Here is a 14,560-nt window from a genome sequence, read left to right on the forward strand (position 1 = left end):
TCAGCAGCAGCCAGAGTCAGACCCTATATCACGACAGTTCCGCTGGGAGGAGGTGGGTCCCACTGATGTTGAAATTGACTGTTGGGGCCCAATCTTGATGCCATTTGCCTGTAAAAAAAAAAAAAAAAAAAAAAAAAAAAGGCAACAGTTCCTACCTCAATGCTAAAGTGAATGTAAAAAGGAGGGAGATAAAGGAGAAATCATTAATTATACTGTATGAAGACACATGGCCTTGGCAGACAACCATGTGTCACAGCCAAACTGTTGTAGAACAACAATCTATGACACTTAAGGATAAGATGATGAGCTGGGGTACAAGACTTGACTACATGTGGCTTGTGTGCCCACTTTATTTTTGTCCTACTGAGGATTGAACCCAGGGGCATTCTACTTCCAAGTGACATCCCCAACCCTATTTTTTAGTCTTTTTGAAACAGGGTCTCACTAAGTTGCAGAGGGCCGCACCAAGTAGCTGAGGCTGGCCACAAACCTGCAATCCTCCTGTCTCAGTCTCCCAAGTTCTGGGATTACAAGCATGCACCGCCATGCTTGACTCTTATGCCCACTTTTAAGCCACATTGTTATACTTAAGTTTCATAGTTATATGCAGAATCAGAGGTGAATAGTTAGGTAAGAGTAGAAGTAGCATATGATATTTTGTTTTGTCCCCAAATTTGCTTTATAGAAATGGCCCTCCTGAACAATTAAGAATTACAAGTCATAAGCCGGGCGTGGTGGCACACACTTGTAATCCTAGCATTTGGGAGGCTGAGACAGAAGGATCACAGTTTGCGGCCAGCTGCACCTACTTAGTAAGACCCTTTGTAACTCAGTGAGACCCTGTTTCAAAATAAAGAATAGCTATGCATGGTGGTGCACGCTTGTAATCCCAGCATTCGGGAGGCTGATACCGGAGGATTGCAGTTCACAGACAGCCTCAGCTACTTAGTGAGGCACTCCACAAATTAGTGAGACGCTATTTCAAGATAAAGAATAAAAAATAGGGCAGGGATGTAGCCTAGAGATTGAGTGCCCCTGGGGTCCATCCCCAGACCTGCAAAAAAAAAAAAAAAAAATTAAAAATTAAAAATTAGCTGGGCATGGTGGCGCACGCTTGGGAGGCAGAGACAGGAGGATCACACAGGTTTGAAGCCAGGCGCGCACGCTGGCTTAGGAGACCCTGTTTCCAAATAAAAATGTAAAAATAGGTCTGGGAGTGTAGCCCGGAGGTAGAAGGGCTTCCAGGAACCCTAGTACCACCAAAAAAAAAAAAAAAAAAAAAAAAAAAAAAAAAAAAATTTAAAATTAAAATTAAAAAAATAGGGCTGGGGGTATAGCTCAGAGGTAGAATGCTCCTGAGTTCCATCTCCAGTTACAAAAAAAAAAAAAAAAAAAGAATTACAAGGCAAGGTGGGCAGCTGAGACAGAAAGATCGAGGGTTCAAGGAGAGCCTCAACCAGCAGCACAACCTAGTGAGACCCTGTTTCAAAATAAAAATAAAAAATAGGGCCAGGCCTTATGGCACATGCTTGTAATTCCAGCATTTGGGAGGCAGAAAACGGAGGATCACAGTTCGTGGACAGCCTCAGCTATTTAGCAAGGCCCTTAGCAACTCAGTAAGACCCTGTTTCAAAAATAAGACTAAAAAAAAATAGGGCTGGGGGTAGCTCAGAGGAACAAGGCCCCTGGGTTCTATCCCCAGTACCACAAGATAAATAAATAGTTAATTAAAAATAGGGCTGGGGTATAGCCTAGAGGTGGAATACCCCCAGGTTCAATCCCTAGCACCCACCAAAAAAATAATTACATATCTCATCTCAAGCTCTCGAATTGTAAAAAAAACAGTTTGAGAAGAAAAACTTCCATATTGTATAAATCTTCTAGATTACCAATTAATAATCTCTTTTAAGTATTACAGGTATCAGACTTTAGGAAAAACAGAAAATGATGACAGGTTTCTAAATGTATCTACATTAAAAAAAAAAAAAAAAAAAGCTTAAGTTGGCAGAGCTACAATTAGTACTAGTATATTTCATGGAGAACACTTTGACTCTAGGGATTAACCACTCCTGTTCAGAATAAAACAAAGTAATTCCTAGCACCCCACCCCTATCCTTTCTCACCTCATTGTGGACATCAAATAAGCCCTGTTGGATCTTCCTATATATTTCTTTGGCTGTGTTTATGAAGGCCTAAAGGAGACATAAATCATTTACCAGTCTTGAGTTTATGTAGAGAAATAACGGAAAGAGAATACAGTATTATTTCTATTTGGATTTCTCAGGTACATAAAGAACCATATGAAAGGAGTAAAAATATAGAAGATTCCTCAAATATCTCTGTAAGAGCCACTGAGAGTAGTTTCAAAAAGAAAAAGGGATTATATTTATAGTTAAGTTGACCCAAGATGTTCCTAGGGTCTTTAGGTTGGTAGTCTCTCCAGATAAAACAGACACACTTTTTTTGCAGTTACTGAAGACATAGTCGACACCAGGCCTAGGAATGACTACCACAGAACCCATCAGACCTACTCACCCAACTACAGTGATTGATGAGTAACAGTGGTGTCCATCCAAATTTCCCAACTAATATTACCCACAGCAAAAGTACAACCTTAGGAACGAGGGTAAAAGGAAATGGGGAAATTGCCTTTAAATAAGACATTTAGTTACTATGGCCACAAGCCATCCTTTGTTTGCCCTATCTTATAAGAGAATTCTGAATAAAAGGACAAAGATAATGGGGTAATCTCTGAAGAGGTGTTAACACTTTTTCCCAAAATAGTACCTCTTCAACATTGCAGGCAGTTTTGGCTGAAGTTTCCATGAAAATAAGTCCATGTTCCCGAGCAAAGGCCTCTCCTTCCTCTCTCTTCACATCCCTACGGGACTCTAGATCACTGCAAGAAATTAAATGGGGAGAACATTTTTTAAAAATCCAGGTAGCCGGAGCTGGGCATGGTGGCGCACGCTTGTAATCCCCGCACTAGGGAGGCTGAGACAGGAGGATCGCACAGGTTCGAAGCCAGCCTCAGCTACTTAGTGAGGCTCTCTCAGCAACTTAGTGAGACCCTGTTTCAAAATAAAATGTAAAATAGGTCTGGGAGTATAGCCCGGAGGTAGAAAGCCTCTGGGTTCCATCCCCAGTACCACCAAAAAAATAAAATAAAATCCAGGTAGCCGGGCATGGTGGCTCACGCTTGTAATCCCAGCATTTGGGAGGCTGAGACTTGTAATTCCAGAATTTGGGAGGCTGAGACAGGAGGATTGCAGTTCGCAATCTCAGCTACTTAGTGAGGCCCTTTGCAACTCAGTGAGACCCTGTTTCAAAATAAAGACTAAAAAATAGGACTGGGGATGTAGCTCGGAGGTAGAAGGCACAATAAACTAAAAAATGAATCAGTACATGGGATTGCATTAAACTGTAGAGATTCTGTACTGCAAAGGAAACTATCAAGAACCTCAGCCGAAAGCCGGGCATGGTGGTGCACGCTTGTAATCCCAGCATTCAGGAGGCTGACACCAGAGGATCGCGGTTCGCGGACAGCCTCAGCTACTTAGTGAGGCCCTCTGCAAGTCAGTGAGACCCAGTTTCAAAATAAAGAATAAAAAATAGGGCAGGGGGGTAGCTCAGAGATCAAATGCCCCTGGGTTCCCCAGACCCGAAAAAAAAAAAAAACAAAAAACAAAAACCTCAACCGAGAGCCAACAGAATGGGAGATTTTTGCCAACTACTCCTCTGAGAGAGGACTAATATCTAGAATATATACAGAGAACTCAAGAAACTCAGCACTAAGAAAACAAATAGCTCAATCAAAAAATGGGCAAGTGAATTAAATACACTCTTCATGAAGGAAGAAATTCAAATGCCCAATAAATGCATGAAAAAATGCTCAACATCATCAGCAATCAAAGAGATGCAAATTAAACTACCCTGAGATTTCACCTAACACTAAACTAGAATGGCAATCATTCAAAACAAACAAGAACAAATGTTGGCGAGGATGTGGAGAAGTGGGAACTCTAAAACATTGTTGGTGGCATTGCAAATCAGTGCAAGCACTTTGGAAAATAGTGTGGACCTTAGAAGAATGGGAACAAATCTACCATTCGATCCAGCAATACCACTTCTGGGTATCTACCCAAAAGAAAGGAAACCAAACTACCAAACTAATGCATGTGTATCTATGTTCACAGCAGCACAATTCACCATAGCCAAACTATGGAACCAGCCAAGATGGATTCCAAATGGATTACAAAACTGTGGGATATGTACACAATGGAATTTTACTCAGCCATAAAGAAAAACACAATTACATCATTCACAGAGAAATGTATGGAACGGGAGGACATTATGCTAACTGAGGTTAGTCAGTCCCAAAATATAAGAAATCAGATGCTCTCCCTAATATTTGAAAGCTAGGGAGAATGGGTCATAGGAGGAAATCTAGATGAAGATGGAGATTCTATAAATGAGCAAATAAGGCAACCTGAGGGGATGGGAGGGGGGGAGAGGGAAATTCTCTAATGTACATGATGTACTTTAACAAACATACTAAAGTCAATCACTAAGCCAAGCATGGGGAGGAGGGAATGGGGTGGGAATTGGGTAAGGGCTAATTGGGTGATGTGTGCATGTATGCCTCCACCACATCCTATTAAGATGTATGACTACAGTGCATCAATAAAAAAAGAAAAGAGCAGGGTGTGGTGGTGCATACTTGTAATCCCAGTAGTTGGAAGGCTGAGACAGAAAGATTGCAGGCTCAAAGCCAACCTCAGCAATTTAGTGAGGCTCTCAGCAATTTAGTGAGACCCTGTTTCCAAACAAGAAATAAAATCAAAGCCAGGTGTGGTGGTACACACTTGTAATCCCAGCGGAGACAGGAGGATCACAGTTTGCAGACAGCCTCAGCTACTTAGTGAGACCCTTCATAACCTTTTTTTTTTTTTTTTTAAACAGTGAGACCCTGTTTAAAAAAAAAAAAGATTAAAAAATAGGGCTGGGCCAGGCGTGGTGGCACACGCTTGTAATCCCCGCGCTTGAGAGGCTGAGACAGGAGGATTGCACAGGTTCTAAGCCAGCCTCAGCTACTTAGTGAGGCTTTCAGCAACTTAGTGAAACCCTGTTTCCAAATAAAATATAAAAAAGGTCTGGGAGTATAGCCCGGAGGTAGAAAGCCTCTGGGTTCCACCCCCAGTACCACCAAAAAAAAAAAAAAAAAAAAAAAAATTGGACTGGGGATATAGCTTGGAGGTAAAGTGCCCCTGGGTTCCATCACCAGTACCAACCAAAAAAAAAAAAAAAAAAAAAATCGGGCTTGGGGTGTGGCTTGGAGGTACTCTGCCTCTGGGTTCAATTCCAATACCTAAAAATATATAAATAAATAAAATAAAAGAAAAAAGGCTCAGGTGTATTTTGGAGGTAGAATGCTCCTGAGTTCAATCTCCAGTACCAAAAAAAAAAATCTACAAAATTTCTACATACTATATGTGAGCTATATGAAGGGAAGAATCATCTACTTAGATGCAAGTACTCTCCAAATTGTACCTCTACTCAGATGCCTCTACAGTTTTCCGATTTCTTTGGCCATTTGTGTTTTCTACATCTCTACATTGACATAAAAAGAGACCTTAAACTTTACACATCAAAATGGAACTCCTTTACCCAACCTGTGCCTGCCTGAGGTTTCCACATTATAGTAAATGGCACAAGATAAAAACCAAGGTAGTGATTAATACCTTTCCTTCCTTACTCCAAATACCCATCTATCCCAAAGTAAGGTACTCCCAAAATGTACCTTAAAATCATCCTTTTCACCAGGCGTGGTGGCACACGCTTGTAATCCCAGTACTTGGGAGGCTGAGACAGGAGGACTGCAGGTTCAAAGCCAGCCTCAGCAACTTAGTGAGGTCCTCTGCAACTTAGTGAGACCCTGTTTCAAATTAAATAGCTGCACCAGGCATGGTGGTGCATGCTTGTAATCCCAGCATTCCGGAAGCGGAGACGGGAGGATCTTAGTTCGAGGACAGCCTCAGCTACTACTTAGTGAGGTCCTTTGCAACTCAGTGAAACCCTGTTTCAAAATAAAGGATGAAAAATAGGAGCCGGGCGTAGTGGCACACACTTGTAATCCATGCGCTTGGGAGGCAGAGACAGGAGGATCGCGCTGGTTCGAAGTCAGCCTCACTGGCTTAAGAGACCCTGTTTCCAAATAAAAATATAAAATAGGTCTGAGAGTATAGCCCGGAGGTAGAAGGGTTTCCAGGAACCCCAGTACCACCAAAAAATAAAAATAAATAGGGGTGGGGTATAGCTTGGAGGTACTGGGTTCCATCCCCAGTACTGCAAAAAATAAATAAATGGATAGAATACGCTGGGTGTGGTGGTGAACACTTGTAATCCCAGTACTTGGGAGGCTGAGAGAGGAAGATCACAGGTTTGAGGACAACCTCAGCAAATAGTGAGAGTCTCATCAACCTAGGGAGACCCTGTTTCATAATAAAACAATGAAATAGAGCTGGGGGTGTAGCTCAGAGGAAGAATGTCCCTGGGTTCTATCCCTAGTACCACAATAAAACAAACAAACAAAAAATAGGGCTGAGTACATGTATAGCTCAGAGGTAGAACGCCCCTGGGTTCAATCCCCGGTACCACAAAAGAATGAACAAACTAACGAATGAATGAATGAAATAAATAAATAAATAAATAAAATCATACTTTTCTCTCTCTTCAGGGCACTACCCTGACCTGGACTAATGCAGTTGAGATCCTTATTCCAACTTTTACTTCCCTCCAGATGAATCTTAAAATATAATCAATCGGCATGGTGGTGCACGCTTGTAATACCAGCATTTGGGAGGCTGAGACAGGAGGATCACAGTTCGAGGACAACCTCAGCTACTACTTAGTGCAGTCCTTTGAACTCAGTGAGACCCTGTTTCAAAATAAAGAATAAAAAATATGGCTGGGGGTGTAGCTTGGCGGTAGGTAGAATGCCCCTGGGTTCCATCCCTAGTACTGCAAAAAAAAATCTAATCAAATGTGGTACATGTTTGTAATCTCAGTACTTGGGAGGCTGAAACAGGAGCCTCAGCAACTTAGTGAGGCTCTCAGCAATTCAGAAAGACCTGTTTCCAAATAAAGAATAAAATAAGTCTGTGCGTGTAGCCCGAGGTAGAAGATTCCTGGGTTCCAACTGCAAGTACCAAAAAAAAAAAATCTGATCAAGCAAATTTTCTGCTTAAATTTTTTTTTCTCCCCTCCCCATCTCTGTCTCTCTCTAGCACTGGGTATCAAACTGAGGGCCTTGAGCATGGGAGGCAAGTGCTCTGCTCTGCTACTGAGATCCATCCTTGGCCTTAAAACTCTTAATGCAGGGCAAGGAGTATAGCTCTGCAATGGAGCAGAACTTAACTAGAGGCATGAGGCCTCGGGTTCAAATCCCACCACAAAACAAACAACTCTTTTTTTGTGTGTGTGGAACTGGGGATTGAACCCAGGGGCATTGCACCTCTGAGCTCTACCCCCGGCCCTATTTTTTTATTTTTTATTTTAAAACAGGGTCTCATTAAATTGCAGAGGGCCCTCACTAAGTAGCTGAGACTGACTGAGAACCTGTGATCTCAGCCTCCCAAGGACTGGGATTACAAGTGCGCGCCACGACGCCTAGCTAGCTCACGACACAACTCTTAAATGCTTCCACTGTTTAGAATAAAATCCAAACTCTTCACGTAGGCCTATGACGTACTATTCTCATCTTATACCATTCCCTCTGGTTCAGTCCAACAATCCTGGGTTTCTTTCAATACTGGAAACCTGCCAAGCATCTTCTGCCCAGTTCAACACTTTCATACACTATGTAATACCCTTTATTTTTTAAAAACTTTGTCCAGCAAACTGATGTCATCCTTCCATTCCAAGCTTAATGATCCTAATCAAAAACAGGAACCATATTTTCTGACGCAGCATCCTTTTTCTCCTTTACTGCATTTATCACAACATATAATTAGATACAAATCATTTCCTCAGTCCTCAGTAGACTTTAAATTCCAAAGAAGCAGGGACATAACTTTTTTCCCTTTGCAAACTCAAGAGTCTGGCACTGTCCAACATACAGGTTTTTTGTAAGTCAGTTGACCCAATAAATGAATAAAATTAAGCTTGTGTCTGCAGTTCTCAAACTATATATGATTACTACCTTATAATGATACCACAAATACTTCACATTTTTAGAGAAATTAGCAACATCCAATGTCAAAGTGTCACAAGCATAAAAAAATTAAGATAGTTCACTATCAATATCAGGTTACAAAAGACTCTTCAATAACTTTTTATCTTTATAAAGCTTAAGTTTTGGGGGTTTTATTTTTTTTTTTGGGTCTGGGGATGGAACCCAGGGGCATTCGACCTCCGAGCTACACTCCCTGCCCTATTTTTTATTCTTTATTTTGTTTATTTTTGTTTTTTTTCTTTTTTGGTCGTATTGGGGATGGAACCCAGGGGTCCTCTACCTCTGGGCCACACTACCAGACCTATTTTCTATTTTATTTGAAACAGGGTCTCTTATGCCAGCTGAGGCTGGCTTCGAACCTGCGCGATCCTCCTGTCTCAGCCTCACAAGCACAGGGATTACAAGCGTGCGCCACCACGCCCGGCTTTATTCTTTATTTTGAAACAGGGTCTCACTAAGTTGCGGAGGGCTTCACTAAGTAACCGAGGCTGGCTACGAACCACATGTGCCACCATGCCCAGCTGAAGCTTGAGTTTTTGACAGTTGTGATAAAGAAGTACTGCAGAAAAACCAACATGGAAATAGTAAATAAAAGTGGCAGTGTTCAATTTTGATTCCAAGGTCAGAGGTCAGATGCTTTTCTGTGCTTCACAGAGATAAAGTTCATTATTAAGTAGCTGTGGCTATTTAAGAATGAACCAGGTGTGGCAGCACACACCTATCATCAAACTAGCAAGACCTTGTTTCAAATAAAAAATGAGCCAGGCATGGTGTCGCACACTTGTAATCCTAGAATTTGGGAGGCTGAGACAGGAGGATCTGGTTTGCTGACAGCCTCAGCTACTTAGTGAGACCCTTTGCAACTCTGTGAGATCCTGTTTCAAAGTAAAGAATAAAAATAGGGCTGGGGGTGTAGCTTGGTGGTAAAATGCCCCTGGGTTCCATCCCCAGTACTGCATAAAAATAAATTAATTAATTAATTAAAAAATAAAAAATGAAAGGCTGGGCATGTAGCTTAGAGGCAGAATGCCTCTGGCTTTAATTCCCAGTACCACAAAAAAAAAAAAAAAAAAAAGGGAGGGGGCAGGGGATAAAGATTAGTGGGACAGAGTTCTGCATTCAATTCCTAGTACTGCAAAAAATAAATAAATAAAAATAAAGTTAAATGGTAACTCTTATTCTATGAGCTGGGTATGGTGGCACATGCCTGAATTCCCAATATCTGGGAGCCTGCGAAAGGAGGATGGAAGGGTCAAGGTCATCCTCAGTAATTTAATGAGACCTTGTTTTATGTTTTGTCTTGTTTTGGGAAGTGGGGTACTGGAGTTTGAATCCAGGGGTGTTTCACAGCCAAGCTACACCCAAGCCCTATTTTATTTCTTTGAAATGGTCTCACTAAGCTGTTAAAGGGACCTCACAAGGCCAGGCATGGTGGCGCACGCTTGTAATACCCGCACTTGGGAGGCTGAGACAGGAGGGTCCCGCAGCTACTTAGTGAGGCTCTCAGCAAGTAGTGAGACCCTGTTTCCAAATAAAATGTAAAATAGGTCTGGGAGTATAGCCTGGAGGTAGAAAGCCCCTGGGTTCCACCCCCAACACACCAAGAAAAAAGAAGAAAAAAAAGTTAAGCTGGCCTTAAACCTTCAATTCTGCCATCTAAGACTCCCAAGTACTAGAATTATTAACTTGGGCCACCATGCCCAGCTGCAAGACCATTTCAAAATAAAAAATAAGCCAGGCATGGTGGTACATACTTGTAATCCCAGCACTTGGGAGGCTGAGACAGGAGGTTTGAAGCCAGCCTCAGCTACTTAGGCTCTCAGCAACTTAGTGAGACCATTTCCAAATAAAATATAAAATAGGTCTGGGAGTGTAGCCCAGAGGTAGAAAGCCTGTGGGTTCCATCCCAGTACCACAAAAATAAATAAAAATAAGAAATAAAAGATAAAAAGGGCTATGGATATAGCTCAGAGGTAGAGCGATCCTGGGTTTATTCCCCAATACTATATACATATATATGTTACATATATTTCACTACCATAATTATTTCTTAAACTGATACATTAAAAGCACCATAAACTGAAAAAATCTGAGACCAAGAAGTTAATGTCCACAGGGTAGTACCTGGATGATGCCTGGTAACTATTATTCATAAAGATAAAATTTTACCTCTTATTCCCAATCAGCATAATAACCATGTTGGAGCTAGAGTGCTGGCGGGCATCCTCTAACCATGAGGTCAGATGATTGAAGGTTTCACGCCTATAATAAAAAAGTTCAGAGAGTGGAACAGAAGCCCATGTCAAAAGGCCAAAGCAGGGATAGGGTGCAGCTCAGTAGCAGAGTGAATGTTTTGCATGTCCAAGGCTCTGAGTTTGATTACCAGCACTGCAAAAACAAGCATACAAAAGGCCAAAGCAGCCGGGCATGGTGGCACAGGCTTATAATCCCAGCTTTCCGGAGGCTGAGACCAGAGGATCACGGTTCGCGGACAGCCTCAGTTACTTAGTGAGGCCCTCTGCAACTCAGTGAGACCCGGTTTCACAATAAAGAACAAAAAATAGGGTAGGAGGTGTAGCTCAGAGGTTGAATGCCCCAAGGGTCCATCCGCAGACCCGAAAAAAAAAAAAAAAAAAGGCCAAAGCAACTCCAAATAAAAGGAAAAGAAAGTTTTAGGTATACAGAAAAATATTAAAGAGGCCATCTTAGTATCATTAATAGACCCAGTTGGGAGAAAAGCTTTAGAGAATGTAGCAAGGCGCTTTCCCCCCACACCAGAGCTGACTCACCTGGTGATGTCATACACTAGCAGTGCTCCAGCTGCTCCCCTGTAGTAGGAACGGGTGATAGAACGGAAGGATTCTTGCCCAGCCTTTCCCATCATCATGGCAATAAAAAATCCCAATAAAGCTAGTTAATTCCAGAGAACTGACTTATCACATGCCACCCTAAGACAAAGGATGTAACTAAAGAAAACTTCTGTTAGGTAAAGAGAATCAGGGAAAAGAAACATGCCTAGCCAGGGAGAAGCCAAGGTTGGAAGTAATATTTTTTAATGAGAATGCAATTTATATTTCCTAAGAGACAGTTCACCATACTGTTACTCAGCACGGCATCAAAGACTTTGGTATGATTTCCCAATATCCCCTAGAAAAGCATAAATGAAAATGGGATTGGAAACTCAGCTTATGTTATCTTTTCTTTCCTTTTCTTTTCTTTTGCAGGTCTGGAGATGTAACCCAGGGGAATTCAACCTCCAAGCTACACCCCCTGCCCTATTTTTTATTCTTCATTTGGAAACAGGGTTTCACTAAGTTGCTGAGAGGCTCACTAAGTAGCTGAGGCTGGCCGTGAACCTGTGCTCCTCCTGTCTCACCCTCCCAAGCACTGAGATTACAAGTATGTGCCACCATGCCCGGCTCCCAGAAATATTTTTATATTTTATTTGGAAACAGGGTTTCACTAAGTTGCTGAGAGGCTCACTAAGTAGCTGAGGCTGGCTTCAAACCAGTGCGATCCTCCTGTCTCAGCCTCCCAAGTACTGGGATTATAAGAGTACACCACCACACCCGGCTCATCTAAAATCTTAAAATACCAGGACAGTGACAACAAAAAAATTGGATAACCTGATTTGCTTAAAATAAGCATCTTGGGGATAGAGGTATGGTTCAGTGACAGAACACTAGGATATAAGGTCTTGGGTTCAATTCCCATTACCAAAAACTATCATGGTAATCACTAAACATTTTCATCTATAGGACAGCTTTGGGACTGACAGAATGGGTCAGTAAAATGAGAAACCAAGGTGTGTAAACAATGGGCAGGAGATCAGGACTGACAAAGGAGAAATGATAAGACTTATTGAGAAAGTAGCAGACAAGACAGATACTACATTGTAGGTATAAATCTTTTTTTTAAGCTACTGGAGATTGAAACCAGGGGCATTCGAGCTATATCCACTACCCTATTTTTTTTTATTATTCTTTATTTTTGAAACAGGGTCTCACTAAGTTGCAGAGGGCCTTACTAAGTAGCTGAGGCTGGCTTCAAACCTGTGATCCTCTTGTCTCAGCCTCCCAAATACTGGGATTACAAGCCTGTGCTACCACACCCAGCTTAAAATTTTGAAAATAAATACAAAACCACAGTATTCTGAAGCCTATTTCATTTTATGATTCAGCAAAGACTAATATAAACCTGGTGGAGCAAGTTTATAATCCCAGGATTTGGGAGGCTAATACAGGAGGTTTGCAGGCTTGCAGCCAGCCTCAGCAACCTCATGAGACCCTCTGCAACTTAGTGAGACTGTTTCAAAATAAAAAAATCATAAAGCTGGATGTGGTGGCACATGCCTATAATCCCAGTACTTGGGAGGCTGAGACAGAAAGATCACAGGTTAGATTCAAGGGCAGCCTCAGCAAGTAGTGAGACTCTCAACAACCTAGTAAGACCCTGTGTTTCAAAATAAAAAAGAGAAAAAAAAATAAGGCTGGGGGTATAGTTCAGAGGTAGAAGGCTCTTGGTTCAATCCCTAGTAACACACACATACATGCATCAATAAAAAGACTAATATAATCTCAAAATAATTTTTAACATTCCTGTAATCCCAGTACTTTGGAGGCTGAAACAGGACAATTGCACGTTTGAGGCCAGCCTCACCAACTTTGCAAGGCCATCCACACCTTAGTAAGACCTTGTTTCAAAATAAAATATAAAATAGAGCTCGGGGTGCAGCTCAGAGGTATAATACCTCTAAATTAAATCATTAGTACTACCAGAAAAAAATAACAAAAAAACAGACAGCTGGGCCTGGTGGCGTACACTTGTAATCCCCACACTTGGAAGGGTGACACTGGAGGATAGCACAGGTTGGAAGCCAGCTTCAGCTACTTAGTGAGGCTCTTAGTAACTTAGTGAGACCCTGTTTCCAAATAAAGTTCCACCCCCAATACACTAAACAAAAGAAAACCAGAAATGAGCCATTGGGGTGGCTACATACTTGTTTGTTTTTTAGGTACTAGGGATGGAACCCAAGGGCATTCTATCTGTGAGCTACACCCCCACCCATATTTTGTTATTTTTTTTTGTGTGTGGTACTGGGGATGGAACCCAGAGGCATTCTATCTACAAGCGACACCCCCAGCTCTATTTTTTATTCTTTATTTTGAAACAGTCTCATTGAGTTGCAAAGGCCCTTTTATTTTTTTTTTTAAACAGGGTCTCACTAAGTAACTGAGGCTGGCTTTGAAACTGCAGATCCTCCTGTCTCAGCCTCCCAAATGCTGGGATTACGAGCGTGCGACACCATGCCCGGCCCTTTTTATTTTTTTGAAACAGGTCTCACTAAATTACCACAAAATGGCCTCGAACCTGCAATCTTCCTGTCTCAGCTACACAAGTACTGGGATTAGGCATGCCCTATCACTCCCACACAACTAACCATTTTTGTTTTTGTTTTGTTTTTGGCACTGGGGATTGAACTCCTACCTCTGAGATACATCCCTAGCCCTATTTTTTATTTTTATTTTGAAACAGTGTCTCACTAAGTTGGTAAGAGTCTCATGACTTGCTGAGGTTGTTCTTGAACCTGGGATCCTCCTGTCTCAGCCTCCCAAATTCTGGGATTATAAGCGGGCGCCACCACACCCAGAAGTAGCCACTTTGAAGACATACACCTGCACGTGGTGGGGGCAAGGAGGAGGATAGGGGAGAGAGGGAGGAATAAGGAAAGAGAGGAAAACAAAATTAAAGCTTGTGCATTCCCTAAAGATAGAGTAGCTTTAGGTTTCAGTTCTCAGAAGAAACAGAATCAAATAATAAGAGCTAAACAAAAACAGGAAGAAATTTCAGCTAAAAGTTAGGAAGTACTTGCTAGCGCCCATTAACTAGGATAGGGATTGGAATATCTTCCTCAGGGACAAGAGAAACACAAATTAGATAATGCACATGAAAGCAATTTATTTGATGGACAACAGCCCAAGCTAAATTTTGGCAGTACTGCGTTTATCAATTTTTTAAATATGCACAAACTTTAACCCAGGATTTCCAATTCTGGGCAGGCATTCCATAGCAATTTATTCATATTCATATTCTCTCTCTCTCTTTATTTTTGTGGTACTGGGGATAAAACCCAGGGCCTCACACATGCAAGACAAGCACTCTACCAGTGAGCTACATCTCTAGCACTCCAAAGAAATTCTCACACATCTGTGTAAAGACACAGTAAGAATGTTTGATGAAGATTTGCTACAGTAAAAAATGAAGACAACCTAAATTTCCATCAAAGGAGGACAGTTAAATAAATATACACAACAGTATTCTGTGACT

General features: G+C 41.6%; 1 protein-coding gene across 2 annotated transcripts in view; it reads right to left on the reverse strand.

The window, feature by feature from the left end:
- Positions 1-14,560, reverse strand: part of RAB2B (RAB2B, member RAS oncogene family) — a gene marked incomplete at both ends in the record, with an annotated part of 26,375 nt that continues 11,815 nt past the window's right edge. For both annotated transcript variants that reach the window (XM_080706834.1, XM_080706833.1), the window contains 5 exons: positions 1-108; positions 2,124-2,192; positions 2,788-2,899; positions 10,403-10,495; positions 11,023-11,105. In XM_080706834.1, the coding sequence (XP_080562960.1) occupies positions 1-108; positions 2,124-2,192; positions 2,788-2,899; positions 10,403-10,495; positions 11,023-11,105 (465 nt within the window). The remainder of the gene's footprint in view (positions 109-2,123; positions 2,193-2,787; positions 2,900-10,402; positions 10,496-11,022; positions 11,106-14,560) is intronic.

Source organism: Muscardinus avellanarius (genome assembly GCF_963383645.1).
Source record: "Muscardinus avellanarius genome assembly, chromosome: 12".
NCBI lineage: Eukaryota > Metazoa > Chordata > Mammalia > Rodentia > Gliridae > Muscardinus > Muscardinus avellanarius.